At 46.4% G+C, this 27,229-nt stretch overlaps 1 protein-coding gene across 7 annotated transcripts in view; it reads right to left on the minus strand.

Annotated features, from left to right (window-relative positions):
• Positions 1–27,229, minus strand: part of FRMD4A (FERM domain containing 4A) — a 614,500-nt gene that overhangs the window by 94,040 nt on the left and 493,231 nt on the right. For all 7 annotated transcript variants that reach the window (XM_042944929.1, XM_042944928.1, XM_042944927.1 and 4 more), the window contains 3 exons: positions 15,198–15,254; positions 14,292–14,314; positions 2,747–2,830 (listed from right to left, as the gene is read on the minus strand). In XM_042944929.1, coding sequence (XP_042800863.1) covers positions 2,747–2,830; positions 14,292–14,314; positions 15,198–15,254 — 164 coding nt within the window. The remainder of the gene's footprint in view (positions 1–2,746; positions 2,831–14,291; positions 14,315–15,197; positions 15,255–27,229) is intronic.

Genomic DNA, 27,229 nt, shown 5'->3' on the forward strand with positions numbered 1-27,229 from the left:
GTCTTGCAGGAGCCATCGCCTGCACTGGTCAGTGATTTTGGAGTAAAGACAGATGCCCCTGCATACCCTGTAGGGGTGGTTCGGCCGGGGGGGTGTTGTCCAGCATTTGCAAGCCAGGCCCTTGAGAGAATCCAGGTCAGGGCCCTGCTACTGCTCTGTTCTATGGCCCTGGGCGCGTAATTCTAACCGTCTGCGTCACCTGTCCCCCGATAGGGAAATCCCATGGAATAGAAGTCCAAGCCGGTTACACGCTTGGGGAAAATTAGCAGAAAGCATTACTGCACGATTACTCAGCATTATGATGTACCTTTCACTACATGCTAATTGCATTATGTGACTTCTTACTTCTGCTCTTGCTTACAGTCTGGATCCAGTAGGTATGGTTAATTCCGCTTTATGGGTGGGAAACTGAGGCGGCAGAGAAGTAACTGAAGCTTCCCGTGCTATTCAGAGACATGGCTGGGATTCTAAACCCCACGGCTTTGCTCTCTAAGCTGTGATGCCTTTCCCGACTAGTGTGGACGGGCTCCCTATGGCTTAGTCCAGCCTAAGGGTTGTCTGCCGCATCCGTGAAGTCTAGCGAGAGCGGGAGAGCCTGGAAGAAGGGCAAATATCCGTCGCCCTTCAGGGACGATCAGGGCAACGTGAGGCTGTGGGCGACCCGACAGACTGTGGTGTCAGAGCGAGTGAAAGTCTCTTCCACCGACAAGGGGTCATGGTTAATCGTAGGGACGCGTGATGATGCTGTGGCCGAGGAAAGTCTACGGACACGCAAGTCTGTCTCCGGTCTACGAAGCACGAATAGCATTTATCCCTTCCTGAAGTCTTTGCTTTTTAGAAATCCAAATGAGTAGGTTGGAATATAGAGACCGACTTCAACCAGCCAACTGCAGTGAATAAGGCATTTTTTCGGCAATGCAACAAGATGGGCCATGCGGCTGGCGTGTCTGTGCATAGGCTGGGCTGTGCTCCCTGAGGGCACCTGTTTCAAAAATCTCACTTCCTCCGATCCGTGTCTTCCCCGTGAGTACACACAGGGGCACGGGTGCCACTGGGTCCAAGTGAGGCCCAGGGAAAGCGCTGGCCGGGCCCCAGAGATTGGAGGGGTGTCGGTAAAGACGAAGCTGTTCATATGAACACAAAAGACGAGCGCGACATGAAGGAAGACATTTCTGTATTGGAAGTAACATGTGGGCGTGGAACAGACTGTGGAGATCACGAGAGAGACACACACACACAGAGACTGAGAAGGAGCTGGTAAGCATAGGGTGGACATGCCGGGAAACAAATGAATGAGGAGGTCGCTGAGGGACGGTTTAGATTAAAAGCAACTCTGACCCCAGAAAACCCAGCCCCCACCTGGCAAATTCATCCCCTTCGTGCAGGAACTACTGGTCTCCAGAACTATATTCTCGTGTCTCTAACTCTTTCACCATTGGTTTCCCCAATATGAACAGCTGGTGGGGGAGGGGACACGGACGATGAGGCCCAGGGGACACAGGGGACCGGGGAGAGGGCGGCACGGCTCCATGAGCGAGGGGACAGGAGCGTCATCTGTTGGTGTGCACAGGTGCAGGCCGCCAAGCCGGCAGGCGTGGGAGCGGACACGCGAACGGGTGAGTCTGCAGGTGAGACAGATTCTGTCCCTGGGGGGGCAGGTTAGGATTCTATAAAGCCACTATGTATCCACCTCTATGTTTGTGCAGGACGTGCGGCAAAAAAACCAGCTCAGAGAGACGAGATGGTGGGGGACGGGGCGTGCCAGCGCCCCGGGGGCAGGGGGGCTCTCTGCCCCTGGGACTCAGCGTCTCATTTCTGCTCCCGCTGCCCCAATCGCTTGGTCTCTTGAGGAGAAACGACCTGTGGCCCAGAGTGGAACCCGCTAATGCCGTGTGCATCACCACCCGCCCTAACCCAGCCATTGGAATCTCTGGGAGCCACCTGAATAACTGAGCCACTAGTGTGCTGCCTGCAAAAGGGTCCAGACGAGACGAAATGTTAGCAATCCAGACGTCGCACAAAGCAGATTCAAGAGGTGTTTACAAGCGTCGCATGTTACAGTTTATCAGGACTGACCTGCGACTTTTGTTTTATTATTACTGCTTTTGTTGTTGTTGTTAATAAAAGCACTCATTGCTTGTTGAAAAGGACTCAGAAGGAACACGAGGGCCATGGCAGTGCACTCCTCCTGGGTCGGTGGTGAGGGCCACCCGGGGACACAGGCCCCACCCGATCGTGACCAGAACCACAATCCAGGACCCTTTCGCGCGTCTGTTTTGTTCGGAATCAGTGATCCGGGGCCTGATGGATGAACTAGGGTGTAATGTTCCACGGCGGCCAAATCAGGAGATAAGAAACATTGTGGGAAAATCAAAGAATCAATCTCTCTCTTCTGCAAATGAAAAAAAAAAAAAAAAAAAAAACCCGCAGTTCTCCCACATCTCCAAACCTCACACATCCTGTCATCAAATGACAGGGATTCCAGAATGAAACTCGAGCAGCACATGAAAGGGTCTCCAAGGAGGCAAAGCATCCAAAGTGAAATTTTAGACGGTTTTTTTTTTTTAAGAGAAAGAAAATAGAAAATGGCAAACCATGCCACTTAAATACATGCTGAAAATGGTCTGGCCAAGACCTAAGCCGCTTCTACAAGTTGGAGTGGGGCCGGCTGGGGTCCTGGTGCCCCGGCCCCTAGTGCCCCGGGAGGGCTCGCTCCTGATGGGTGCGCCGAGGGGGTGCAGCTTACCAGTAGGCCAGGGAGGGGTGCTCCTTCAGGGCTTGAGTGGGGAGCGCCGGCAGCTTCTTTAAGTCACTCCTCACCACCTCATTGCTGGAAGACAGGGAGGGCACACAGGCAATGCCAAGGAATGGTTCACCCTCCGAGAAAACCACCGCACTGTGTGATCCACCCCGTCCCGCCCCGGGGGCCTCAGCCGAGACCCCACATCTGTTCCCTTTTAATGAAAACTGGACGGGGGAGGGGGGTAGGAAGGGGTGCTCCCTTTTAATTGGTTTAATATAGAGGAAAGAGAACACACGAGGTGCAGAGCCCAGCAGGCCTCTCCTCTGGGGCACAGAACAGGACAGGGCATCGTGCTCACAGATGGCCCGTACGTGGAGCGGGGCACACGCCCAGGGCCCCTGAGCAGCACGAATCTGGGAAGAGAAGGGTCGCCAGTGTCCGTGGGGGAAGCTCCTGGGGTCCCATCACGGGCTCTGGGGGCCCCAACGGGCAACCTGACTGCTTCTCCTTGAGAGCTGTTTCCCTCAAGAACACACAATGCTGGTTTTCTCTGCTCGGATCGTCTGCACACTGGAGACTGTTGTCCAAAATATGAGAAAAAGAAAAAACCTTCTGCTTTTGGGCCACCTGGGTGGCTCAGTTGGTTAAGCATCAGGCTTTGGCTCGGGTCACGATTGCACAGTTCTTGAGTTCGAGCCCCAGCATCGGCTCGCTGCTGTCAGTGTGGAGTCGGCTTCAGATCCCCTGTCTCCCTCTCTCTGTGCCCCTCCCCTGCTCGTTTCTCTCTCCCTCTCTCCAAAATAAATAAAGATAAAAGAAAGAAAGAAAGAAAGAAAGAAAGAAAGAAAGAAAGAAAGAAAGAAAGAAGGAAAAGAAGGTCTTGCTTTTGACAAAACCTGGAAATGACTCCAAGAGTGGGAAGTGGATTATCTGATCCTAGACGCAGGTCCTGGCACCAGAAATTCTGTCCCCCGCCCCCCCCCCCCCCCCCCAGCTCCCATGCTGTCAGGTTAGAAGGACACTTAAAACTCCCCTAGTTGTAACCAGGCTTCTTCAGAGGCTTGACTCCTCTCTGCACCCTCAACAGACCTGCATCCCCGCTGGGCCAGGGCACTGGGGTCCGCACGCACTCTTCACCTCCAGAGGCAATTACTGGCCTCCTCCTTGGGATGGCTTTGGCCTTTAGAGCGGCTCACGGCCCCTGCCCCGCTGGCAAGGGCTCACCCCGTGGAGCCTGCCTTGGTCCACAGTTCTAACCAAGGCCACAGTAGCAGCTTCTGTGCTCCTCGCACAGAGCAAGGCAGATGCTGGCCCCTGGGAGGCTGAGCGATAACACCAAGACAGCAAGGAGACAGGAGCTCAGGAAGTACATGTGAAGGAAGGACAGAAGGGCAGCACAGTCACAGATGGGGAGCTCCTGAGGCAGCTGGACAGCAGACACCCTGACATCCACGCTGCAGACTGGAGGATGTGCCCTTTGGGAGAACCCACCCTCCCAGAAATGCTGCCCCGGGCGACGGATCACAGCGGCTACCCTTTGCATACCAAGTGCCAGTGGGCAAACCATTCCAGGACTTTCAGCTCGGTTCATTTATGTGGTGACAGAGAAACACACTGGGGGGGGGGGGGGGACTGGGTGGGGACACAGCTGCTCTCAGGGTGCTTTCCAAGTGGTCTGAGAAATGGTGTCAGTGGTGTTTCTGAACAGCCGACCAGAAGAACAGCTCAACGTGTTACCATATGATTCAACAAAACCAAGCACTACAGCTGCTGTCACCTACGTGGTAAGGCAAGGATTTATCAATTAATCGTTAAAAAGTTGAAGGTATTTGGGGAGCCCCTGCTAGATGAGAAAACAGTGTAGGGGGCTCCAAAAAAGATAAGGCACAGTCTTTATCCAAAAGGTGCTCGCGAGTAAGCAGGGCGGCATGAGCACAAACAGAAAGATTACTGATTAAGGGCAGTAGTCGATCACGTTGATTCAAACAACGCATTCGATAGCTCAGAGGAAAGAGAGCCCCTGTGAGCTCTGGTGGAAGCAGCAGCTTTGGGGCAGGGCCTGGGTGGAGAAAAAAAATAGGAGTATCATTTTCATGGAGTTCACACGTACCCAGTAGGCAACGGCCAGCCACTGGGGGTTTTCAAATGGGTGAGCCCCCTGTGTTTGGGAAAATTCAGTTCCCAAGCAGGGTTTGGAATTTTTACTCGCATCCTATTAAGGCATCGTTCAAGCAAATACTCAGTTCACCGAACACCTGAGAGCCCGCGGGGATGAATTTCTGGATCTCGCCTCCCCTGTTTCACCACAGGCACCCTGAGAACAGGGCTTCGATTCACTGATCATCAGCGGCACCTTACCTATCAAAAGCTACTCACTCTTGTGGGATGAACTTGTGCTGGCCGAAGCCGCGGGGGGAGCAAATTCAGCTGAAGCTGGAGTTTGGGTTTTCTCACACTCATCACATTTAGAGTATATTTGGGGAAGGAGGAAGGTAAAGGAGGAAGGGATCGTCTTATGCACCAAACACTAGTTTGTTGGCAAACAAGTTTCCCCGATGACCATCGCAGGCTCGATTTCCTGGCGGGAGCCTGCCGTGGCTTCTCCAGCTCTCCCCCAGGGCAAGGTCACACGGACAAATACAACAAGAAATCACGAAGGCGTGAAGCCCATCCAAATCCATTACATTCTGGAAGGGATCCATGGCTCTTAATCCTTCCCACAGGACAGCTATGTAGAAATGTTTTATTTGCCTTTCTGCTGTCTGTAAACATCTGTGCTAACTTAGAGGTGGTCAGCCCAGTGAAATGATCTGGCCCCACTCTGTGGCCACGTATCGGACGGCTGCCCTGATGGCAGACCCGGTCGCTGCATCTCCAGAGGCGTGGGAAGCTACGACCTAATGAACGTCCTAGAAGTCCCCAGTTTCCTCTTTCAGGGTCATCGACTCAGACATTTTCCCCCCAGACTTCAGTGCACTTGATAAATGCCGATGTATAAGACAGCCTAAAATGGTTCATGTTCCATTTTTAGAAAAAGAAAAAAGGCCCCTTGGAGAGTCATTTGCTACACTGCGAATCAACCCGAAGTCTTCTCATTTTTAACATTCACCAGATTTTATTCCAAACTTTTGGGAAGTGGACTCTCAGTGTTGCTCTGGTCTTTGATTTAGGGGGATTTTTGAGATGATGTGTTTCTTTCCTACCACCTACACTGCTTATATCTGGGACGTTCAAATGATCTACTAAGAACACATTCTAAGATTTCTAGCAATATATCAAACAAGGAATTTGCTGCAAATAACAGCAACAACAGATTTAACCAAGACACCATAAAGCGAAGGAAGCAAAAATCAAATTTGATCAGAGGATTAGCAAAATCCACATGGGTTCGTTTCCCTTTAAAAAAACGAGGAAATACTTTTTCAGAAGATTCTCCTTAGGTTCAATGAGATGTCCATAATTTGCAGGACAAATCTGGGACACAGAGAAAATGCTTAGTGCGGCAGAATTCTTCCTGAACCCAGTGGTTTCGATGCACACGGCACTAAAACACAAAAGAGCGCTAAGCCCAGAAAGTCAAACCAGCAAGGAGCATTGTCCTGCAATTCAGGCGAGGCAACGTGATGCCTTTTCACTAACACTAATGCCTCCGTGTTTTATAAGGCTATCGTGAAGGTCAAGTTCCCCAGGGAGAGGGATTTCCTAAGTAAAAGAGCCCTACAGGTCCTCATTATCCGTAATTCCCAAATCCAAAAAGCTCTAAGAAACAGACATCTCTGTAACACCCTTGGTGGCAATCCTAACCTTTTTATAGGAGGCAACATTGGACCTTTCTCTGCCCCACTTGGTGCAAATATCCATGTTCTGGTGCAGGCACAGTAAGAGGTTAGGTTCCAGGATAGTGCCCCAGACACTATCACGGTGTTCAGGAACACCCTGAATTGCCCCCGTCTAAAATCTACAAATTTCAGAATTCAGAAACATCACCGACACCCTAAAGCTTCAGACCTACCCTGTGGATCTGTACAACTTTATTCAATGGTACAATGAATCTAGAAAACTCTAAGATTAATAAGGCAAGTTGTATATTTTTTTCTTCTTTGCTGATCTTTAAAAACCATGCAGGAAACAATTTCTTTCCTTTTCCTTCCTCTCTTTTTTTTTGTTTGTTTGTTTGTTTGTTTGTTTGTTTGAACCAAGTTCAAGTTCTGGTTACAACAAAGAAAATGAGGTGCTTGCCTATTTTCTCCCAATCACATGCTTTTTTTAAAAGTGCGTAGGGAGGGCTGGAAAAGCTAGTAGCTGGGATGTTGCCTGTAACACTTCTCCTATCGTTGTGTGAACATTCGCAGACACTGGCAACCTGAGGACCCGCTGAGACTTCTCCAGCATGGGATTCTGGATTCTGGGTTTGGATCATGGATAAACTGGCTACCCTCCATGGAGGGGGAAAATTGCCAACATTTATGAATTGTGTGCCTTTATTTTCTGATGCTAACTACCAATTTATCTGAGTACAGACTTCTTCCTTGACGAGTGAGTTTGGCTTCCTAGGGTGATGCAAAACGTTTTGTGAGTTTCTAACATAGTTGGGAACTTGCAAAATTCGAAACAAGTTTTTAAACATTTTAGAAGTCTACAATCGAGACAGTAATTACACGCAAATGAAACAAGCAGCAGCAACTGATTAACTTTCTACATCTCCCTTAGACTGGGAATCTTAATTTTGAAAAACTGACATAGTGTTATAGCCACGAGCCTTTCCGCTATTCACAAGGTCAACTCGAAATACCATATTGCTATTAAATAAATGCTTCACAAGAGAGGCAGCTGTCATAATACAAAATCTCCTCCTTACTTTATAACTAAACGATTCCCATAGGACTTGAAGGATATCGTCCTACAAAATCCCCCATCTGAATATTTTCCTATGCTCAGAAAATGTGATTTACACACTTGAAAAGCTCAGGAAAATGGAATTTTGTGCATAAAACAACGATTTATGTAACAATTTATAACTTTTCCACTTGAACATTTTGTTTCAAATTTTCACAGATTTTGTTCCTTTTCAAAAGGTCTTGCGGGCGTGAAATATTCCAGCTGCTTCTCGCTCAAAGTCCTTTCTTAAATCATGGGAAAACCATCACATACCCCTTCTCTCTCTCTCTCTCTTTTTGTGTGTGAAATAACATACGAGAATTACATACATTTAAATTATTCCCACAAAAACTCTCCTTTGGGCTGACAGATGTGTTTTAAGCTTAACAGAGGACTTTTCTACTAAGTTTCCAACAGGGACATTCGCAATTTGGGGTATTAAAGATACAATTCAAACTGGTAAAGATATCAGTTCTATTCTAAATGTTCACTATTCCAAACCCCACTGTCTGAGTATTTCTTAGTCTACCTAAAACTCTCAGCAAATCTATTTTGCTTACTATACGATCACCGCCAACTAGTTTCTTTCAAGACACCAATTAAAAAGTTGTAGGAAACGGGGCACCCTGGGTGGCTCAGTCGGTTAAGTGTCTGACTCTTGGTTTCGGCTCAGGTCATGATCTCACAGTTTCATGAGTTCGAGCCCCACATCGGGCTCTGCACTGGGCAGTACGGAGCCTGCTTGAGATTCTCTCTCTCCCCCTCACTCTCTGCCCCTCCCTCCCTCACTCCATTTCAAAAAGCATTAAATAATAATAATTATTATTATTTTAAGAGATAGAATTAGAAACCTGCAGGTTGATAAATCAGGACACAGCAAAATTTCTTACATACCACTGAACTCCGCTGGGCTAATAGTCTCTCACTTGGACCTGTGTTTAAGTTTGTGCAGATGTCATATAAACTGAACCCTAAGTACTCAATCACAGCGTCACTTCTTTTTCCGTGGCCGCTGTGTTTATTTTGGAACAGACAGAGCCTGCAGATGTAGGTTTTCCTTCCCCTGCCTCTCAGGCACATGACAGTCTCTGAACAGGTAAGCACCACGTGGCCCATGGACCTTTACATGAAATGCTCTTAACATCAGTCTTTTTCAGGTGCTGTTTGCTTACTGGTCCTGAGAAATGTTTTGCTGGTAGAATCCTGTTTTAATGATTAGCGTCAGTGCATCCGGTCCTCTATAACAAAGATATTTCCAGGGCCCAAGGGACGGCCCAGAGTAACAGAGCTTTACTGATCTGGTTTCAATTAAATCCTGTTAACGAAAAAATTCTATAGAACAGATGTTTTTTACTGGTCCCTGTTAATGTTTGGGTGGTTCTTTATACCAAAGGTAGTGTGACTCAGGCATTTATGTGTGCTGTTTGGCATAAAACATTTTTTTTTTTAAATCAGTTCACTGATTTGGCAAAAAGTTTAAAATGATTTTTTCCCCCTCTTTTGGTGGCACCCTTCTTGAGAGTATCAAAAGGGTTGACAGAAAGTAAAGTGTGAAGTGATTCTCAACATCAGGAAGAGAGACTGGCTATGAGGGTTTTCAGTTAAGGTCCCCTTAGCGAAAAACACGAAAAATCAAGTTCTTGTGTGCAATGTAGCAATAAGTCTTCTGTGACATTAATATGTAACTGGGGCGCCTGGGAGGCTCAGTCGGCGAAGCGTCCAACTTTGACTCAGGTCATGATCTCAACAGCTTGTGAGTTCGAGTCCCGCGTCGGGCTCTGTGCCGACAGCTCCGAGCCCAGAGCCTGCTTCGGATTCTGCGTCTCCCTCTCTCTCTGCCCCTCCCCCACGTGTACTCTGTCTCTCTCTCTCTCTCAAAACTAAATAACACATTAAAAAAAATTGAATTACAATGTAACCATACAATTTGGATATCCTGTTCAGTTGATTAAACGAGGTGTTCCTGCACTGACCTTTTCGAGGAAGAGAATATTATTTTTTTCTATAATAACCCAAGGCTTTTCCCTTTAAATTTTTAAAATAGGAAATGTCAGTGTTCAGCACTCAAGCCCCTGCAGTGTTTCTGATGCATAAAGTATGGATAAATCACGGAAAATGCGTGTTAGCTGACGAGTGTCCAGGAGGGACGATCAAATGAGAACTTTTTGTTTTTAAACTGTGTTGATCCTTTTCAACCTAATATTTGCCTCTAGAGCTGGCAAGGATAGCAGGTCTTAGGCTATTCGATTGTTTTTAAGCAGAAATGCCAACTCTACATTTCCTGATTGTGGAAGGACATCCATTTTTGTACACACACAGATACCAGGAAGTGAAGAACGATTATCGTGCTGTGCTAAGGAAAATAATACAAGTGAGAAAATATTATTTTTCGATAAGGCTATTTCCCAAACCTTTAATGAGGGCTCACAAATCTGTCCACAATATGTTAGACTATGACATAGATTTCTTCCTGCCCCGGACAATACTTCTTATCGATCTCTATGTACCCCAGCCATTTCTTCTCAGCAACGCTCAACCCGACATCTCATGGTAAAGTCCAAGAAGATAAAGTGAGCATTTCCATTCACAGGAAAGAAAAGGGAGCTTGGGAAGAATAAGCCTTCAGGGGTCTGCTGGGCAAGACTGAGTCCAAAAGCAGAAACAGAAGAGCCTGGGAGGGGCAGGAGGAAGAAGAATTATGATTCCCTGTTGTCCGTATACAGTTCTCCTTCCGGTAAAGTACCTTAGTACTTTTGACTTCTCCCTTGTCCTTATACTTCAAGGAAACTGCTCCCATAATTTTTAGATGTGTAATATTCATTCCACTCAAATGTAGTTGTGTATGTTCCCTGACATGTAAATCTACAGAATAGTCACATCTGGAGCAAAACAGCCTTTCAGGAAGTTCGATTCGGTACCCTCTGGCTATGAAAAGGTTACTTTGTCTTTTGTGGGCGACCGTTAGTTAAAAAGGTTCTTTAATCCTCTAGATTCTAGAATATCCTAGACTTAAGCCCTGGACCATGCCGCAGTGTTCTGTGCGATCGAAGCAGACCTCTCATTTTATTGATGCTGTTCAGGAAAACAGATTCTATTGACGGGTATGTATACAAGTCAAAGCCTTTCAGTTAAATATAATGCACAGAACTTAATGCACAGTCCTGCATGAATTATTATTAATGGGCCGAACGTAACTCTACAATACTAAACTTCTCAGACTAGGACACCTAAAACGCCTAATGTTCAGCCACCAAACTAAATGTGCTCAACGTTAATGCTTTGGGGATTTCCCTGGGTATAGATGGGAAAAGGCACCAACAAGGAATTTAGAATGACCTTCTCTTATTCCAAAACGCCAGGTCACTCTTGCGCACAGACCGTGGGCCTGCTGCAGATGACAGGTGTTGATTAGGGCACCGCACGGAACAGATCACCTCCACCTTCCGCGACGGGAGGTCTACCCTGGCACATAGAGTGACCTTTGGGATAAGGTGTCTGACCTCTCCCTCCCGTGAAGGCTGTTTCTCTCCCCAGACAGCTGGGGACAAACAAACCAAGAGGCAGCACTTTGACAAATGAAGCTAAACCAGGATGCTTTGTTTCTCTGAGCCCCACGAGGTAGCATTCCACAGGCTCATTAAGGGACCATGAATTACTGGGAGGCCAGGCCTACAACTTCCTCCTCCCTGGCAATCCCTGAGGCCAAACGTTCCCAGGATCTGTGGGGTCAGACGACTTCACAGTTCACGTTCCATCCTGTCAGGGTACTCTCAAAAATAAATAATATCTACAGCGGAGTTCGGGGCTGGTCAAAGAAAAGGAGGGAAGAGTATCTTTGGAGAATCGATTGCACCTGGGGTTGTTAAACTATTTTTCAAGGGATCAGAAGTCTTTGTAAGATATAAAGCTGCATTTATCAAAACCCCCAAATTCCAATACCAAATGAAGGGCATAAAAAAGTAACAACTGCAAAAAAAAAAAAAAAAAAAAAAAAACCCAAAAAACCCAAAAACAACAACAACAAAAAAACCACCAAACATAGTTTCTATATCCTCAAAATGTTTCATTCAACAAATTCACTGAATGGTTACTGGCCACCTATAATGTTTAAGGTCTCCTGCTAAGGCTGTAAAAAAGCCTTAGTTAAAAAAAAAAAAATTGACTACCTCTGCTTTATAGCAAGAACTTGGGAAGCCTAAACACAAGGGGCCTGGAGGTCTCCTTATGCAAATATTCAAACTGGGCTGAAGGGACTAATTTTAGAATCAGGGGTAAGCTCACTGCAACCCACCAGCCCTCTGCTGGTTTCTGTATGGCCCATGAGCTAAGAATGGCTTTTATATTCTTTAAATGGTTAGAAAACAAACAATTCAAAAGAACAGTATTTTAGGATACAAGAAAATGTATACAAAATTCAAATTTCCAAGTCTATAAATAAAGTTTTATTGGAACACTGCTATACTCCTTTATTTACCTGCTGTCTATGGCTTCTTTTGCACTTACAAAGGGAGAGCTGAGTAATTATAGCAGAGACTCTATGGCCTGCAAAACCCAAGATTAGTTACCATCTGGCCCTTTACAGAAATGTTGGCTTACCGCCCCCCCCCCCTTTTTTTTAACATTTACTTATTTTTGAGAGACAGAGAGAGACAAAGCACGAACAGGGGAGGGGCAGAGAGAGAGGGAGACACAGAATCGGAAGCAGGCTCCAGGCTCTGAGCTGCCAGCCCAGAGCCCGACGCAAGGCTTGAACCCACGGACCGCAAGATCGTGACCTGAGCTGAAGTCAGACGCTTAACTGACTGAGCCACCCAGGCACCCCAAACTGACCCTTGTTTTAAATCATAAACTAGGTTTTTTGCTTTTGCTGAGATATCGGAATGAGAACATACACCTCAGGCTTTGTTAGAAAGCTTTAGATATGCACATGGAGACCAAAGAGAAAACAGCGAAGGCTTCACAAACCAGGCCGCATGAACTTGACAAATCTAGACAAGTACAGGTAAGTCACCAACTGAAGTAGTTTAGATCAAATCCGCCAAAGCATGAGAAAACATACAAGTCCCATCATGGAGTAGAGTCAGGATTTGTGTTTCTTTAAAAAAATTTTTTAAATGTTTATCTATATTTGAGAGAGAGAGGTGGGGGGGGAGCAGGGGAGGGGCATAGAGAGGGAGACACAGAATGTGAAGCAGGCTCCAGGCTCTGAGCTGTCAGCACAGAGCCCAGCGTGGGGCTCGAACTCACGGACCGTGAAATCATGACCTGAGCCGAAGGTGGATGGATACTCAACCAACTGAGCCACTCAGACAACCCAGATGTTAAAATCTTCCAATAAAGATTTAAAAACAAAAAAAAATTTAATGTTTATTTATTTTTGAAAGAGAGAGAGAGACAGAGTGCAAGCAGGGGAGGGGCAAACAGAGGGGGAGATACAGAATCCAAAGCAGGCTCCAGGCTCTGAGCTGTCAGCATAGAGCCCGACGTGGAGCTCGAACTCACAAACTGTGAGATCATGACCTGAGCCGAAGTCGGACGCTCAACTGACTGAGCCACCCAGGCGCCCCAGTGTTTCTTAATTTTAATACCAATTTTGCTTATTTCCTATTGATGAGTCAGAATGCTATGCCCAGACACTCTGTTTTCTTGTACATTTAGACCTTGATTCTAAAATATGGGCTATCCCAGACGTCTCTCGGGGAGTTCAAGAAAGCAGACTGCCTGGAATAATGTCTGTCTTTGAGCAGACAGTCCCGTTGGTGGATGTCCACACCTCCCTACTCTGAGGGCTCCACTAACGATCATGAGAAAATGAGAGGCGATTCAACCACGCTGGTCAATGGGCAAAGCTTCAGGAAATGAACGGCACTGAGAAGCTGGCAGTTCCACAAGTTAATAACCAGTGCACAGTGTCCCCGGTGGTTAAGTGTTTACATTCTCTCCAATGGAATATCTAGAGAGGGAAGAAAAGTAGAAGTGGGGAACCGAGATACTTTCATGAAGGAAATCTCCCTATGGGATAGCATCTCGTCCTTTGGAGGAGCAGGAGACTAAAACGGAGACAGAAAAAAAATGTCCACATTGCGGGATAATCTAAAGCCCTGTTCACACCAGAGTGGTGACTTCAGGCTCTACGTTCCAGCTGACAGACCTCACTAGTGGCCATGTGTGACAGTGGGTGCTGATCTCTGCTTTAGTGATCTCTAGGCTTTTCATTTAGTACAGAATATCCTCCTTGCTGTTACTATGTTTCCTCTGCCCAATATGTCTGTTTCAATTGACAAGTTGAGAGGTGGCTCTCATCATTAATATATATATATATATATATATTTTTTTAATTTTTTAAATAATTTTGTTTAACATTTATTTACTTTTGAGAGAGAGACAGAGCGTGAGCAGGGGAGGGGCAGAGAGAGAGGGAGACACAGAATCCTAAGCAGGCTCCAGGCTCTGAGCTGTCAGCACAGAGCCTGACACCGGGCTCGAACTCACGAACCGCAAAATCATGACCTGAGCCGAAGTCGGACACTCAACTGACTTAGCCATCCAGGCACTCCTCGTTAATATCTAACATTAAAGCACTGCCCTCCTACAAAGTATAGAAAGAATAGTTTCTTTTAATAAAGATTAACAGAGCACATTAAGAAAACAAACCCTTTTGTAAACTCACCTAGAAAAATCTCCCTTTGCCTCCTGTAGAAGAAAAAATTCAACGTCAATGAAACATTCCTGTACAGTGTTCCAGACTTTTAAATACATTCCACGGTCATGACCACTCCTCTACTGAGTAAGCTCAGCTTACTACGATGGGGAAAGGACCATGCATTTGCCACATGAATATGAGACACAAAATTAAACTTTAGAGAGTTATACACAAAGAAAGTGATTCATAACAACAAAATGCAAGTTTCTACCTCTGGACCCTGGTCTACCTTTTTCTGGATTAAGGATTCCGGATCTGAACATGTGTCTGGGTAGAACTGCTTAGTGTCTTATGTTACTTGTTTTGTATTGTGGGCTCTTTCCTGGTCATCCTAAGGAGGGGCCATGGAACCTTCAAGGAATCTTGAATATAACAGTTGTTTAAGAAATCTTTGTGGAGGAAATAAATGAGTGCCGTTCTTCTAATTCATCTTGCCAGCGTTACTAAAACTGTCATTGCTGCTGATTTTCATTAATACCTCTTTCACCCATAAGTGAAAGGCCTGTCCTTTCCTTGTCTTTCCATAGGATGTGCAATGATTCTCTTGGCATTAAATCTTGCTATTTACTGGGCTTTCTCCAGAGTGGGGGAGGGCACTAACCCTGAAGAAAAGGGAGTTACTGAACGATCCTTGTTTCCCCCAGGCTCAAGTGATACACACAATTTTCCTTTGCAGAGAGACCCTGTCTTCAAATTCTGGAATGCCAGAAGCCTCTATTGACTGCCATGGTGTAGCTCCTTCCTATTAGTGTCATAAATAATTAAGATGACAAATAGGTAGTGAATATGGCAGCCTGCTGGGTGTGCTCAATCTTACTCCCGTCTCTACTGCGTATGGCTCTGGGACAGCCAGATGAGGACAGGACAACTCACCTGTAAAATATAGGAGGCTAATTCAAACACCACTTCACTGTCAACATCGATCAGCTCCTAGAGGGACAAACCAAAAAGAAAGGTAAGTTTGGTCCTTTAACAGGATTTCTTTAGGACATCTCCTAAAAAAATACCCACTCTCCTTTTTCTCAGCTGTTTCCCAGAATCTCAAACGCTCAGAGAATATCTCTGTGCCGAATTACTTGGCCCTAAATGATTCCCGACATTCTATTCGCAGCTTTTAGCCAGAGGCAGACCCCAGTGGTCCTGGATCTCCCCGGTCACCTCAAAGCTTTAAATCTTGATGAGAAATTAGGGAAATGTTACAAATCTGTGAATCTGATTCATCAGTGGCTTAAGGTTACTTGATAACCAATGGTGATTTCTTGGTGAACTTGACTTTGGGACCAGGAGTAAGGCTTTATGGAAAAGAAAAAAGTCATAATGGGATTGTGACTCTTTAAATTAAAGTTAAATAAAAATTAAAAATACAGTTTCTCATTGCAATGCCTTCATTGCTTTTATGCACTCAACAGTTCGATGCAGCAGCTGGCTACCATGGGATCAGAGCAGGTACGGACCACTTTTCTCCTTGTAGAAAGTTCTACTGGTCAGCACTGCCACAGAGTCTAAGTTTAAAAACGCTTCTTTCCTATTACTTCTTCCCCTAAATATTTAATCATGATCTAAGGATATGGTCTTAAAAGTGTATAAACCTGTCCTTGGTTTTTGAAAAAAATCTCATATATGTATTTTTCAATATGCATATAGTTCATATCCATTTTCTAAGCAGCTTTTTGAGGTGTAACTGATACACAGAAAAAATTGCACATTTAATGCACACAATTTGATGACGTTGGACGTATGCAAACGTTGTGACCCCATCACTACGGTCAAGGTAATAAACATCCGCTGTCTCCAAGCCCAGTCCTTTGCTTTCACTGAGAACAGAAATCCAGAAATGTCAAGGGACTCTCCCCAAGTCACAAGGCCTTAGTGGCTGTGAAGAGACCAGAAACAATCCCCCAACCTCTTGTCCGGCAAGGGACCTCCCTGAGTGCGTGAGTGCCCCCGAGTCAACAGGGACTTGGGAGGTATCAGCTGGTGCTTGTCAGAATGGCTACCATTAAAAAGACAAGAAATAGCACGTGTTGGAGAGCAGGTGGAGAAGAGGGAACCCTCGTGCACTGGGGCGGGGGGGGGGGGGGTGAGCATAAACTGGTACAGCCACTGTGGAAAACAGAATGAAGGTTCCTCAAAAATTTAAAAATAGAACTATCGCAGATCATGTGATCCAGAAATTCCACTTCTGGCGACTGGTCCAAGGGAAATGAAACCAAGGCAAAAAGATGTCTGCACGCCTTGTTCGCTGCCGTGCTATTTACACCAGCCAGTTGTAAACATGGACACAGCCTGTGTCCATCAATGGGTGAATGGATAAAGAAAACGTTGTATAAGCACTGGGCATTGTATGTAAGTGACGAATCACTCAGTTCTGCCCTTGAAACCAGTGTTACACTATATGTTAACTAACTAGAAATTTATTTTATTTATTTACTAACTAGAATTTAAATAAAATTTGGAAAAAAAAAGTGTGGTATGTATATGTGTGTGTGTGTGTGTGTGTGTGTGTGTGTGTGTAATGGAATATTACTCAGCTATAAAAAAGAATGAAATCTTGCCATTTGTTACAATATAGATAGATCTTGAGGGCATTATGCTAAGTGAGGTAAGTCAGACAGAGAAAGACAAGTACGGAATGATAGTGCTGATACACAGAATGTAAAAGAAAGAAAGAAAATTCAAATTCATAGATACAGAGAACAGACTGGTTGTTGCGGGTGGTGGGGGCGGGGGGGGGGGGGGAAGGGTGAAAGGGGCCAAAAAGTAAAAGCTTTCAGTTTATAGAATAAGTCCTGAGGATATAATGTACAGCATTGTGACTATAGTCATTGTAGATTTGAAGGTTGCTAAGAGGTATAGTTACTGTATATTTGAAGGTTGCTAAGAGAAGCAGATCTTGGAACCTCTCAACACAAGGAAATAAATGTCTATGTGGACGGATGGTAATGTACAAATATCGGGCCATTATGTTGTACACGTGAAACTAATACAATATTATGTGTCAATTACATTTCGACTGAAAAAAAGTAAGGACTCGGTGTCAGCCAACATATTCTTGGAACCATATCTATCACTGAAGTTAGCCAAAACTAGAGTTATTTTTCACTTGAATTATAAACCGAACTCTGATTCATGGATTTTCTAATGAGTTTCTTTTGTGGTCCACAACTGGACCCTGGAATTCAAAACAATGCGCTCAAGCAAGCCTGTATCTTTCGAGGGAGGGATTTCATTTGGGCTCTTTCAAAAGGCTTAGTGATTTCAAAGACGGATAATAATATTTGCCACCGAACGACCCTACAAGTGTGGGCTACGAGAACCAAGGAGACCATATGGAAGGATCGGGCACAATAATTCTTTATGCTTAACCAGCTGAGAGAGCTTTACGGCCGCTGTAATTGATATAGACTGTCAGGGTCGGGATACAGAGGAATGTGTGGAATTGCCGTTCTGGGATTACCAGATCCCATCAGAATGTAAATCATTTAACAATGTACAAATGATTTAACAGAAACACTGTCCAGGGTTTCCACAGTGGACCGCTTCCACATGCGCTACGTTCCTTTCCATTCCCACCGACTGACTTCCTGCACGCTCACGGGCGCTGGCCCCCGCATGCTCTGTGTGCTCTCCTGTCAAACATTTACACCCGTGTTGCAGCTAATGGTCGATGGTGGGCTAATCGTTAACATTCGAGGAGAGGCTTGTCTAGCGTGCGACTCAAAACCAGCCATCAGGAACAGCCCTTTTAAGTGTGAACACAAGCTTTTAGTTCATGATGTGACTCATCCGCTAAATGAAAATGTACCTGTAGAGGGAAGAAGGGTAGAGAAGGCAGAGGAAGGTCTTTCTTTGGCACTCCAGAGGTGGGATCTTTCTGCTCAGGCAGAGAAAATAAACTGAATGAGACCACAGAGAGGGCAGGCGAAAACCACACACTCTCCTGGGGTGCAGGGTTTTCCCTAGAAGAGGATGACAGGGGAAAGGAGGAGGGCACCTGCTTCACCTACTACTGAATAACGTGTTCGGCTTTCTCTGATCTTTTGAAGAATGCCCCGGAAAGACAAAACGTGACCGCCCGCAGGTGTGCGCGTGTGTGCTCAGAGCAGGGTTGGGGAGGATGGCCCGCTTCCTCCCACTCCGCATTGTTTTATCCCAGGTGACTCAGGAGCTCAAGGAAGAGGCCCGGGGTCATGTATCAGCAGCGTCACGGTTAACAATATTCTCAGAAAGATTTCCATCTGTGGGTCTCCAAGAGTTCCAAGTAAATAGCCCCACGAGAACCCCGGGCGGCAGGTGTGAGGTTCTCCAAAAGCGCCGAGAACTGGAGGACCTCTTCACGACCCCCGTGCTCCAAGGGACTTGGTGGCGGTCTTTACACAACCCCGGATCTTAACGAAAAGCATTCCTCCGTCGTCGGCAATGACAGAAATTCCAACTTTCGCGTGAGATTAATACGCTCAATATAACAGAAAACGTGGCTAACAACCATATGGGAGGCTGATAAGATTTCAGGGAGGACGATCCATGCCAGGTCCATCCAGAACAATCTGCAGAGCTCGCCCACCACTACCACCTCTCTCCTCACCACAAAATGGCTGAGGATTTTGGTTCTTGCCACCCTCCTTAAGATCACTTCTACTCTCACTAGAAAGTTCCAGGTTCTAGTTCCAACCCCCCACCCCCATCAGCTCCGGGACACTGAATAAATCACTGGGTCTCCTCCCGTTTCGTTTTCCTCCGTAGAAGGGGGCTAATGACTTCTTTTCCAATTATTTTACTGAGTTTGGTGAGGAAATGGAGGGTGATTTAGACACACTACAAATATCCTGTCTGTCTGTAGGATTTACTGGGGCTCACTGGTGCTTACAATCTGACCCCCACAACGCTGCCTCTGTCCTTCAGCGTTGTTCGGCATTCACGGGAATCTTTAGTAAGACGTATTTTTCTAACGAGGAGAGAACATTATGCAAATGTGTCTCCATGTGTGTGTCTATCACCCAAGTGGTCCCGACCCGATGCCACATCCGGCCTCCCTGTGCCTGTGTAAGCACCCCGGCTCATTGCACAACTCATAATGGCTGCATGATGACGCCCCAGGCAAACAGGGGCTGGGGTGCAGGAAGGGACTGACGTGGTCTTGCACAACCGTCTTCCTTAGTCCTTTGCCAGTTTTTCATCAGTCAAGTTCCCTCCTGTTTGGCTAATGACCCACTGGCGTATGGGCCATTCATGCTGGGCCACCGTGCTCTGACTCTGTGGCACAGTGATTCCTTCTGCTTCTGGCCCGTATCGTGACCCCGGGGAGTCTCTCTCTTAGAGGTCACGAGAACCACCAAGATGGTGAGCCAGAGTGAAATTTGTCACTAGAATTGAAAACGAAAAGTCCCTCTCTGTCCTTCTTTCCTTCCACCCCCTGTCATAGGAATATACACACTAAACCTACAATCATCAAGTGAAAAGACAAGGAAGGGCTGGGATTCTGTAAGTCTGAGACTAATATTTATGTTGCTTCCTTTGTCCTGTGGGGCCTGACTGCGGGCTTTGTTTCTCTCATCTTCAGACAAGATGATACGATCTGTTCATTAGCAAAGCTCTTTGAAGATCTTGGATAAAGACCACTTACTTCAATTTCAACAAGAGTGATGGTGTTTAGCCCTACATAGCAAAGGCACCCCAAGGATGATTATTTAAATTTTAATAATTTGTGAAGCTCCCAAACCTATGTGGACAGCTCAGGGAAGAAGGCGGGGCAAGACCGGCAGCCCACATAGAGCAGGAATTTTAAGTTTCTTTAGACATGATCTGCTCTCAGTGGGTACACGTAGGCACCAGACTTGACCATTTCACAGGAGCTATGCAAATCCTTGCTCCCTGGGATTGGAAAGTAACTGATGAAAAACAATTTACTGACCATTATGTATGTGCCTAGTTTAGTGACAGTCATGGAAGGTGACCATAAAAATTCACTCTGAAGAATGCTCGTGCCAATTTGTCCTCCAGCCCAAAGAGTCCCACTGCAGCCCACCTTTAGATACAGACGATGGGTTGCTTCTTTAGCGATCACTGGCGGACAAGATAAGGGTTGAGAACAAGCACTTTGTTGTGACAATCATATTTAAGAGTGGATAGTCAATCCCGTATTATCAATCGGAATCCTTTTTTAAAAATTAAAAAAGACGCTGACGTTTTGTGTCCTAGCACTTGTGGCCGGCAAGACTTTCAAAAATTATTGTGGTGATGACCTCTTGACAGCAATTTCCCTTCAGCAGTGGAGAGAAGGCAGGATTCTATCCTGCAGCCCGAAGGCGGGGCAAAAGCTGAGATCAGAATCCACATCTACCCCATCACTCCCATTGGGTATGACAAGTCCACTGTCTCCCGTGGGGCTGGTCGATGGGCCTCTTCGGTTCGGCAGAGGAAGCCACATCCAAAGAGAGAGAAGACTGGAAAGAAAGCTTGGCAGGAGAGCTCTGCTTTCCTGTGTGATTTTCCACACAACATCAAGGGTAGACTTCCCATGGGAGTTTTCCACAAAAAAAGGCACACATTTGTAAGTGAGTTTTATCTATCCCCTGGTCATAAATTTCCTTTGCATCATCCACCTGTAATCGTGGCGACTTAAAACACATGAGAAATGCTGTTGAAGCATGTGGCTATGTGGGGTGTCAGGGACCCCCGCTCTGTACCTCCTCCTGTTCCCCTTAAAGTTCACAATTAGAACCCTGCTCTCTCATGACCATATTTTAATCCTCTGCTACTTGGATTGATTCTGACTGTATTTTCCTGCTATTTTTGTAGAAAATAGGGGGACCGTAAAGTGCAAAGCAAAAGGAAGTGAGAGAGAAACCCACAGGGTCAGGCCGTCGGCCTCCCGGTGAAGAAAGAGTGGAAGGCAGGAAGGTGGGGCTCCTAATTTGGGGAAAATGACAAACAGAACAAAACAAAACAAAACACTTTTCCTCACTTTTCTGCTATTAAAGAGATCAGAGGTTTGTTCTCTGGAGAAGACGCACAGGAAGCTGGAATGAGGTCCACCCAAAGTGCCAGGATCAGAAGGGAATCTGTACCCCAACTGGAGGTGTTTTCTCCCCGATCCTGGAGGTGGGGGACACACCCAGGCAGGAAGTGGAGGACCAGACAGGAAGTAGAGACCAGACAGGAAGTAGAGGATGAGTACTCAGACAGGAAGTGGGAAGATTCTCCCCTGGAGAGAATAAGGAGCCATGAGAAAGGTCATCCAAACGCTGCCATTCAGGCTTCCTACTCAAAGAACCAGTCTGCCACTGGATCACTCCACAGGGACATCCACCAGTGGACCACCTCCACCTGGGCGCCTCACTCTTACCTACAGATGGACGGACCACGACCAACAGTCAACTGAAAAAAGTCTCCAATATGAAAGACAGAGACCAAAATAAATACATGGGGGGGTGGGGGTGGGGGAAGAACTAAAAAGAAACAGAAACGTCACAGAATATGCATAATTGACGTTGAAACAAAAGGAGTTCAAAAATAGTAAAGGATAATATAATAAAATATAATAAAATATATATATTAATAATTATATATAATTAATATAATTAAAATATATATATATAAAGATCAGATAATATGAAGTCTTAGAAATTAGAAACATAGTATCAAAAGTTAAAAAGCCAATAGAGGCTCAAGATAATACTGATCAAATCTTCTAGAAAGTAGAATAAAAAGACAGAGATGGAAAATAAGAGCTGCAAGGTATCAAAGCAGGAGGCTTTGCCCAGCATCTAATGAGCAAGAGTTCCACAAGGAGAGCACAGAGAAAAGAGGAGACACCATCAAAAAAATAACACAGAAAAATCTCCCAGAATTAAAGAATACCAGTCTCCAGACTAAAAGTGCCCATCGAATACACAGCATCGTGGATTTACAAGGACCCATTTCAGGGCATGACATCCTAAAATTTCGGAGGAAGAGGAATAAAGAGGCAATCCTAAAAGATACCATTGGTGATGGTGGGAGAGGGAGAGGGTCCACATACAACGTATAGCACAGCAGACTTCCCCAGAGCAAACTCTGAAGCAACACCTTTGATATTCTGAGAGATGTGTTCACTTCCATATCCACTCAAACTATCAGTCAGATATAACATTAGAAGAGAGACTTTCCCAGATACGCAAGGACCCAAACATTGTACTTCCTATATGCACTTTCCCTGGATTTACTGGAGGATGTTCTCCAGTGAAACAGTGGCATAAAAGAAAACACAGGAAGACTTGGGATCCAGGAAACAGAGGACCCACTCCAGAGCTGAGTGGCGAACAGACAGGATGGGTAAGGGGGTCCTGTGCTGGGGGCTGTGGATGAGGCCAGGTCCAGACTGGAGTCAGAGGATGGAAGGTGACAGGGAGGTCCCAGGAAGCAACAGCAAAAACCCAACTCAAGAGAGGAATGGATGAATCACCCGAAGCGCTTGGAAATTAATGTGGGCATGCATCGGGAATCCGGAGGAGCTCTTGGGAAAAAAAATGATGGGTACATAGAAACTAAACAAGTAATAGCAAGGCAGTTATTACCTTTAGGTAAGACAAGTGGTTGTCTAAAAAAGGGAATCACAAGCATAGAACGCTACCTGGATTAGTCACAATAATGTAATGCTAACGGCTGTAGCTTTTACCCAGAACTGTGCTTACCGCCATTTTGGGAAAATGGGGAATGGGAAAGTGTGGGTGGTTGTATACGACACCTTAATCTTCACCTGTCCCAATTGGAATTCAATAAATCCAAAATGGATAAATCAAGGAATAATGCCTCGTGCCAACTTACTTAGACATAGGCACAAAAACAGAAGGAACGGCTAAAATTGTTGAAGGTGGTGGGCTTTTTTTCATAATAAGTCTCTTATTTAAAGCCATTCAAAGCCAGTCGGTTGGGCGTCCGACTTCAGCTCAGGTCATGATCTCACGGTTTGTGGGTTCGAGCCCTGCGTCGGGGCTCTGTGCTGACAGCTCAGAGCCTGGAGCCTGTTTCAGATTCTGTGACTCCCTCTCTCTCTGCCCCTCCCCTGCTCGTGCTCTATCTGTCTCTGTCTCTCAAAAATAAATAAACGTTAAAAAAAAATTTAAAGCCACTTGACTTTAAATTTTTTTTTAACATTTTTTATTTCTTGAGAGACAGAGACAGAATGCGAGTCGGGGAGGGGCAGAGAGAGAGAGAGAGAGAGAGGACAGAATCCAAGGCAGGCTCCGGGTTTATTTATCTGAACAACTGAGATTTCTGGTACCCTGCAGGGATCATTCCCTAAGAAACAGGGAGGGAGGTAATACCAATCTTGCGCTGGGTAAACCGAAGCCCCCGTCTATCAGCACCGCACTATGTCTATCAGCATCTGGCACTGCCCTCCGGGCTCCTCCAGGCCTCCAAAGTGCCAGAGGCGGCGTCGAGGGGCACACAGAAACTCTCAGCCAAGATGAACAACCCGCGTCTGGGTTCAAGCGAACAGTGCTACCACAGCGGGAGCTAGCTAGCTCATCACGTGCCTGGCCCAGTGCTAACCAACTACACTCCCGCTTCGTCTCGCTTCGGCTTCCCAACAAGGGGGTGGGTCGGGGCCTTTAATGTCCTTGTTCAACCAGAGAGGAGAATTCAGCCTGGGGACGCCACAGAAGGCGCGCACGTTCACTGCATTCACTGCGGGGCGCAGCTAGGACGGGAACCCAGGCGTGCGGGGCTCCAGATGGCAACTCCCAATGACACTCTGTGCGGGGCCTTCCCCCCGCGTTTGCATAGTTACAAGTGTGCAAAACTGGCCGCCCTGTCTGTTCCACCACTTCCGGTCCTTGGTCCTTGAGTAAGTCGCTTAACCTCCCGGACATCAGTTTCTTTCTCCGGAAAGCTAAAGATTCTGGGTCTATCTCACCCAGGAGGCGAGATCATCACGTAAGATGATACGTGTGAACATTTCAAATAGGCCCCAAGTGGGGGGCACCTGGGTGGCTCAGTCGGTTAAGCGTCTGACTGGCTCGGGTCATGATCTCACGGTTCGTGGGTTCGAGCCCCGCGACGGGCGCTGTGCTGACAGCTCGGAGCCTGGAACCTGCCTCGGATTCTGTGTCTCCCTCTCTCTCTGCCCCTCCCCTGTTCACGCTCTGTCTCTGTCTCAAGAATAAATAAACATTTAAAAAAGATCAAATAAATAAGCCCGAAGTGCCAATTTCTGCAAACGAAAATGTTATTTCTGATGGACGGGAGGGAGACAGGCGGTCTTGTGACCCTACTTGGTCTCTGATAGAAACTTCAGGGAAGCCAGGCTCCAGTCCGGATCCTGAGAAGAGACAGCTGGGGTTCTGGATGGCAGAGAGCCGCCCAGGCGATAGGCTGGGGGACGCTGTGGGTGCCTTGGCCCCAAACGTGGCTGCACTGTTAACCCCCACCTGGAGAACCTGGGGATTTGGTCTCCTGTTCTATTTTCCATTGATCCCAGAGTCTTTGAGCAGCATGGTATTCATAAGCACTGCAGCCTTCCGCTCCAGCTAAGCATCTGTATCTGGACTGAATCGAACACCTGCGAGAGAGAAACTTTCTCACCTTTACCCAGGTGTCTGTACAAGCACGGTCTGGGGCCAATTTTCCCGCCGGGTTGAACTGAGGAAATCAGTTCGGGGGACTGGCGCGTCCAGACATTCACTGCCCCAGGGTGCCACCTGGTGGACAATGCTCAACTTTGTATTCCTGAACTTTCTCCAAGGGCCTTCCCGTTCATTCAACAAAAACCCTCAGAGACTCTCAGTCTGTAAGCTACCTGAGGCCGGTATTATTATTTCCACGCTTTAATGAGAAAACGGGCTTAGAGAAAGGAAGGAATTTGCAAGTTCCTGGACCTGCGGTTAGTGTCTTTTTCCTCCATTCAGCGAAACCCCCAAATACTGTAGTCCGAGCGGTCTGGGCTTGAGCCAGTTTAAGTCCTGGCTCAGCAACTGTCACCAAGTGAGGTCCTTTCACACGACTGAATTTGATCCTTACCAGGCCCTCCATCACTGTGGACACCTGCATTTAGAGGGACTATTCTGTGCAATGAACATGCTGACGTATTTCTAGAAGAAAAACGGATGGCTGATATACCAATCCAACTTGTGTGTGTGTGTGTGTGTGTCTGTGTGTGTGTGTTTTAATGTTCAGCGAGTTGTTGCAATCCCCCTAGATAGGGTTTGGTTAGACATGAAAACACAGGCGGTGGGATCTCCTCAGACTTCTCTGAGGACGGCCACTGAGCACTTTACGATGAGTGCACTTAGCTTTGAAGTTCTCTGTGGCTGCCAGGGCATTCTCCACTCTCGGGAGAGCCTGCCCTCTGGGGCTCAGGGCAGCCCAGCGGTTGAGCCCCACGATCTGGAGTCAGACTGCCAGCTTCGGGCCCCCCAGCCAATGTTGCCATTTGGCAGATACGCGACCTCGGGCGAATCTCCTAACTTCCCTGTGCCTCACCTTCCTCACAGGGAAAACCTGGATAGAAAGTAGTATTCGCCTCAAAGTGTTGTGAAGGTTCAGCCGCACAACTTACAGAAAGCCCTCAGCACCCAGCATGCCACGGTGTGATATTCTTAAATATCAGCTTTCTCTGTGGTGGTTAATGAGCTGGCCTGAGGTGGTGCCCTGAAGGCTTCCTTCATGAGCACCAGTGTGAGTGTTCAAATACGTTCTCCCAGGAGAGGCTCTCAAGGTGTTCTGCAAGCCTCCTTCCCGAGGGAGGGGGTGTGTGCTAGAAATGTGTGTGGGCATTTTGGGTTATCCAATGAAAGGAAACACTACAAGCATGTGAACTTGATGCAGGGCGAGGGACTGTCCTACCCAGTTAAGAACTGTCTCCTGACTGGCGCCTGGGTGGCTCAGTTGGTTAAGCATCCGACTTCGGCTCAAGTCATGATCTCACCTGCATTGGGCTCCGTGCTGACAGCTCGGAGCCCGCTTCGGATTCTGTGTCTCCCCCTCTCTCTCTGCCCCTCCCCCGTTCATGCTCTGTCTCTCTCTCTCCCAAAAATAAATAAAAAACGTTGAAAAAAAAAAATTTAAAAAAAAAAAAAAAAAAAAGAACAAATAAACTTAAAAAAAAATTAGAAAACAATATTACAAAGAAAGAATTGTCCCTTGAATAGCCATGTTTCTAAAGAAGATGTACAAATGGCCAACAAGCATCTGAAAAGATGCTCAGCATCTTTAGGGAATCATTAGGGAAATGCAAATCAAAATCGCAATAAGATACTGGCTAACACCCAGCAGGGTGGCTATTATTAAACCCCCCCCACAAAATAACAAGTGTTGGTGAGGATGTGGAGATACTGGGACCTTTATGCACTGTCGGTGGGAGTACAAATGGTGCCGTCACTGTGGAAAACAATATGGCAGCTCCTCAAAAAATGAAACGTACAAAGACCATGTGATCCGGCAGTTCCACTTTTGGGTACACACCCGAAAAAACTAAAAGCAGGGACTTGAAGAGATATTTACAGGCCCACGTTCACAGCAGCATTAAACACAATAGCCCAAAGGTGTGTAAGCGACCCAAGTGTCCATTGACGGATGAATGGATAAACAATATGTGGTCTATACGTACAACGGAATATCATTCAGCCTTAGAAAGAAAGGGAATTCTGACCTGTACTATAACGTGGATAAACCTTGAGGTCCTACTGCTGAGTGAAATGCACCAGTCACAGAAGAACAAACTCTATAGGATCCTCTTACGTGACGTCCCTAGAGTAGTCCAATTCATAGAGGCAGAAAGTAGGATGGTGATGGCCAGGGGCTGGGGGGATGGGTAGATCGGGGAGTGAGCGTTTAGTGGGGACGGCGTTTCAGTTTTGCAAGATGCAAAGAGTTCTGGAGATGGATGGAGGCGATGGTTGCACGGCACTGTAAGCGGACTTAAT

Source organism: Panthera leo, chromosome B4 (genome assembly GCF_018350215.1).
Source record: "Panthera leo isolate Ple1 chromosome B4, P.leo_Ple1_pat1.1, whole genome shotgun sequence".
In the NCBI taxonomy this organism is placed as follows: Eukaryota; Metazoa; Chordata; class Mammalia; order Carnivora; family Felidae; genus Panthera; species Panthera leo.